The sequence below is a fragment of the Branchiostoma floridae genome, chromosome 14, assembly GCF_000003815.2.
Source record: "Branchiostoma floridae strain S238N-H82 chromosome 14, Bfl_VNyyK, whole genome shotgun sequence".
In the NCBI taxonomy this organism is placed as follows: Eukaryota; Metazoa; Chordata; class Leptocardii; order Amphioxiformes; family Branchiostomatidae; genus Branchiostoma; species Branchiostoma floridae.
In genome coordinates, this window is record NC_049992.1 from 4,670,657 (window position 1) to 4,675,934 (window position 5,278).

The 5,278-nt window shown below is 38.6% G+C and overlaps 1 protein-coding gene across 4 annotated transcripts in view; it reads left to right on the forward strand.

The window, feature by feature from the left end:
- The window catches only part of LOC118430274 (peroxisomal membrane protein PEX14-like), an 8,293-nt gene extending 3,734 nt beyond the window's left edge, over nucleotides 1–4,559 (forward strand). For all 4 annotated transcript variants that reach the window (XM_035841005.1, XM_035841004.1, XM_035841008.1 and 1 more), the window contains exons 5-9: nucleotides 124–218; nucleotides 789–891; nucleotides 1,860–1,936; nucleotides 2,752–2,834; nucleotides 3,292–4,559. In XM_035841005.1, coding sequence (XP_035696898.1) covers nucleotides 124–218; nucleotides 789–891; nucleotides 1,860–1,936; nucleotides 2,752–2,834; nucleotides 3,292–3,703 — 770 coding nt within the window. In that variant the 3' untranslated portion in view covers nucleotides 3,704–4,559. The remainder of the gene's footprint in view (nucleotides 1–123; nucleotides 219–788; nucleotides 892–1,859; nucleotides 1,937–2,751; nucleotides 2,835–3,291) is intronic.
- Nucleotides 4,560–5,278: the final 719 nt, after the last annotated feature.

Here is a 5,278-nt window from a genome sequence, read left to right on the forward strand (position 1 = left end):
ATTGGCGTGGCTCACTAAGTTGTTTAGAACTTAGAAACTCTTTCCAATATATTAATTCACTATAGTTCATTCTAAATGTTCCAAAGTGTAACAACTAACAGGTTGTCCCTGTTCTCTTTACAGTTGTCCCAGTTTCTCCATGGTCCAAATGGCGGGACATGGGAGCAGTTATCGTGTTGGTGGGAGGGGCGCTGTATGGCCTGTACAGACTCTTCCAGGTTTGTATATAGTGTTGGTGGGAGGGGCGCTGTATGGCCTGTACAGACTCTTCCAGGTTTGTATATAGTGTTAGTGGGAGGGGCGCTGTATGGCCTGTACAGACTCTTCCAGGTTTGTATATAGTGTTGGTGGGAGGGGCGCTGTATGGCCTGTACAGACTCTTCCAGGTTTGTATATAGTGTTGGTGGGAGGGACGCTGTATGGCCTGTACAGACTCTTCCAGGTTTGTCTGTCTGTTAAACTTTGTTTCTTTAGTAGCATGAAAGTTCATCTGTGTTATCTGTATGGTATCTGTATGGCCTGTACCAGGATTGTCTGTCTGTTTCTTTGGGAGCATTAAAGTTCATTTGTGTTGGTTGGTACATGTGCCTGCAGTTATGAAAAACTTTTTTTCCAATAAATAGAAAGAAGTTAGGCTGACCAAAATGTGGTGTAGTCCTCTTGAATGTCTCCTGTAAGATATCTGAAGAACTTTTCAGACGTGATATTATCTATTGATTAAGTAAGTGATATTATTTGTATATCTATTCATTTTGATGAAGTGTTAACATTATTTTTGATGATTGCAGGCATATTTGTTACCCCTGTGGAAGAGCAGAGATGAGGAGAGACAGAGACTGGAGAGGATAGAGGCTGCTGTGACTGAGCTCACTGCTTCTGTCAACAAAACAGGTCAGTAAAGCAGCCAGATTTAACACACCTATATCCAGAAGAGTATAGTTGAACTGGTGTGTTTAGCTATATCTATGCTGTAGCATAAACTCATTGCAATACTTAGGCCAATGAAAAAGTACCATGCTTCAACCAAGGTCGAACAGAAATAAGAAAAAGGCTTTAACTACCCAGTGTAATCATTTACAATGATTTGTGTTTCAATGTCCATTCATTAAATGGTGCAAAGTTTTGTTGTCGTAAAGGCTGGAGCTAAAAAAAAATGTGGTTGCTAAAAATCAAGTCCAAAGAAGAGGATATATACCTGATAAAACATGAAATGTAAAAGACCAGAGCATTAGTGAATATACTGGTAGCGTGCATGAATTTTCATTTTTTTTACCTGCCATTGACATATGCATTCTTTTGGTAATGATACCTGGTGTATTTTGCAGCCAGTAATAAAAATGCAAGGCTGTCTTGTGATGGATACAGGCTATTGGAATATTACTGGACACATAAATACAGCACAAAAATATCAAAAAGTATCAAAAATACAAGATAGCAAACATGATTCTTCATGACCAGGGCTCAAAATACCACCTGTATATGCAGGTTAGTGCAGGTAAATTTGGACCTGTGCAGGTATTTCTGGTGTCTACCTGCACCTAACCTGCACTGGTCCATGTACTGTGTTTTATACATAAATGTCCTATGATGTACACACGCAAAAATATAGATGTATGTGGATTGTTTTAAGCTGCATTGAATGTTACCACCTAGAAAGTGGATAAGGAAAAAAATAGCAATGGTTCCTGAGAATTTCAAGTGTGATCCATTGCATGCTTCCTGGATTCAGAGTGGTGCAGGTAAAATTTCTCTGGTGCAGGTAATTTTCAATGTTACCTGCCCCAGTGCAGGTATGCAGAAAAATGTATTTCGAGCCCTGATGACTGATGTAATGTATTACTGCATCCTTGCTACTACAGTTGGAGAGTTACAACAGACCCTGACTAAGCAGGGGGACAGGGTACAGGAGATCTCCATGGAACTAGCTGCTGGGAAGGTAAGGAAATAAACACGTGTCATGGATACAAATCAAGCTTGGTGTGGCACTGATTCATTGATTGATTTGCAATACCGGTATGTAGAACAGATAGAAACAAATCATCATACAGAAGAAGGGATCATGCAGAGTAGGGGTGCGCAGAAGCCCTAGTAGCTTTTTGTCAGCCTTCCTCATAATTATACAGTATAAAAGGTTTAAATTTTTATCAAACAAAAAATGAATTAAGATTATAACACAAAGTATCTAGATGAGACATGAATTGTATTACACACTATTAATACTGAATACAGTACTGTACATAATTTGCAAATAACACTGCAGGGATACATGTACATGTATTAGGTCATAGCAAACTAACAAATTACATTTTGTCCTGACTCTATGTTTCTAGAAGTACCATTTCAAATCTTGTTATCTGCTATTATTCAAGGATTCTCATGCAAAAATGCAACCTTCAGTCAGAATTGGTAGAATTGAAAAAGTAAATTTAAAGTATGATATCTTAGTGTTTGAAAGCATAACCTTCTACACTGTCCCTAAAGGTTAGCAAACACCTTTCTTGGATACTTTGGATTCAATATAATGTCCTTATTACACTTCCTCTATAAGGTTTGATACTGCTTGAGCTTCACAAGTATAATGCCCACTTTGGCTAAGTACTGTGACTGAAAAGTCCCCTGTGCCCCATAGGCCATAGCACGAGTGTTTCAGAGCCAACCTGCTGCCACTACTTTGTTGTTTTTTGATGTTCTAGCTATGCTTACCCTAAATCTGTGATCGGAAAGCTCCTAAGAAAGTTTTTATTTCCCCAGTCCACAGCACGAGTGTTTGAGAGCCAGAGTGTGAGTGAGCTGAAGGCTGAGATCACCTCCCTCAAGGGTCTACTCCTCAGTAGGTAGGTCAACCTGCCATCACTACTTTGTTGTGCTTTGATTTTAGTAAGAAAGTAATGAGATATGCTTACCCTTAGCTAGAAAACTCTCTGTAGATCTTACTTTGACTAATATACCCTTTACATTACTATTATAATATTGAAATCATGAATATGTGTGTACCTCTTTTTATTTTTCATTGAAGATGCATAGTGTTCTATTACTACAAGACACCAGAGTACACTGCTTTGTCAGACCACCAGTTAGACATTGTACAGGGTATTATTTGACAAATGTTGACTTGCCAGCAAAATAACAGACACACAATTCAACAACAACCAAAATGATTGTGAATCTGAAAGTTTACCTCTTCCAGAGCACAATGAATGTTGTCTAGGCAAGTTGCCTGTAATGATGATGTTGGAAGTTTCCTTAAACACAAAGTTTATGTCTGGTTTTTATTCATTTTCTTCCTCTCAGACACCAGTTCCCTCCGACCCCTTCTCCCACTCCCATCATCCCCTCCTGGCAGATGGAGACCGTCGACTCTGCGTCGTCGACCAGCGGCAAGGCCGCCACGACTAGCAGCGAAGTCTCCCCGGCCGAACCCGCGCCTCCCGGCAAAGACGCAGACTCAAACATTGAGTCAGAATCTCTTGATGTTACTCAGAATGGGTTGTCAGCGGAAAAAAATGTGTCCACGTCCGAGAGTAGCGAAGACACAAGCTCGAGTATTGTTCACGTCAGCAACCCACTGGACGAGCTGTCTAGTGGGGAGGAGATGGAGGCCAAATGTCAGATGGAGGGTAAAGGTCAAGAGGAAGAGTCCACTGCAGAGGTTAGCCAGGGGGAGGAGGACAATCAGGAAAACACTGAAATGAAGCAGGTTTAGTGTGTTGACAATATGCTGTAATGAAGGGATGTCTGGTCCCACATTTCGATCATGTGTTGCAAAAATAATCACAGGGTTTGAAATACCACCTACATATGCAGGTAAAATTGGCATTGTGTACTAGGTATTTCTGATGTCTACCTGCACCTAACCTGTATGGGATATATCTACTGTATGGCTATTCATTTGCTACTCAGATTTTTTACATCCTATGTAATGGTTAGAAGAAAGAATCAAAATGGTTTCAAAGTATGATTCTCTATGATTTACAGTTCAAAAAATTTGTCATGATTGAAACACTTACCAGAAGAAACCCCAATGTTAAATAATGTAGGAAGATCTGTCTAGTGCAGCTTTGATAACATAACTTAAATGTAACTGGACAAATATGACAAACAATTGTGACAAATAAGCAGGTCCTGTCATAATGTTGTAATCTGCTAGGGGGCACTGATAAACTGCATACCCACCTGAACATGCTGCTATGTTGGTTTCAATGAAAGAGCGACTTTCTTGACTATTTTTATCTGATCAGATCATATCAATTCATTTCTTTGATTTGGTTCTGAGAATTTATCATACAATGAAGTTGTTTGTTTGGTAGCATTGGCTCCAAAATTTATCATGTGTGAAGAATATTGAAGTGAACCCGTGTTACCAAACTGTCTCAATCGTTGATTTCTCCAATTATATTGGTAAGCAATTTAAAAAAAAAAAGAAGAACAAATTAACATTGTGTCGCCACGTCAAACACATTTTGACTACCCCAAACTGTTGATAATTTGATACATGCATATTGAAATCTGCCTGGATCATTGGAATCTTATGACTAAAACATTATGTGGCTGTTGTGCAATTGTATACTTTTTGTATCTTTCAAACCTACACTCAAGAATGATACTTACATCATAAGTTACATGCAATGAAAAATGTACATCTGTGTTGAGAAAAACTTTGCTGAAAAGCCAATAAAGAAATTTGTACTCATATCGCCTAAATATTTTCTCCTGTCTATACAAGTGTATGTTACTGCAAATTGAATATTATACATGTAATATAGTTCTACCCCAGAGTCTGTCTCTATAATCTTTGCTAGGTTAAAAAGACTTTGGCCAAAGGACACGGATAATAGCCCTCAACTGTGCAACTCTGGTCATCTTGACTGTATTTTTGTTCACCCCACTATAATTTTCAATGTTATCAGCAGACAAATTATATAGTCAGGGCTCGAAATACTGGGTGCATGTGCACCCAAAATTGGAGCTGTGCACCCAATTATTTTCTGTGGGTGCACAGGGTGCACCCAAATATTTTCTTACATTTATGTATGTAAAGATATCAAAGTATACTTAGTATACATCATGTTCTTGACACCTAAGTTTTCGAAAGATAATACAAATGTCTGTCATGGTCCTTGTTTAAGAATTTCATAGCTTGTAGCTAAGTTTTATGATTAGTTTATAACTTCAATTTAAGTTTATAACTCCAATATTTAAAGCTGGGTGCACCAGTGCACCTTATCCTAAAAATGAATTTCGAGGCCTGATAGTAGTCTAGCAACAATGAAGAAACACA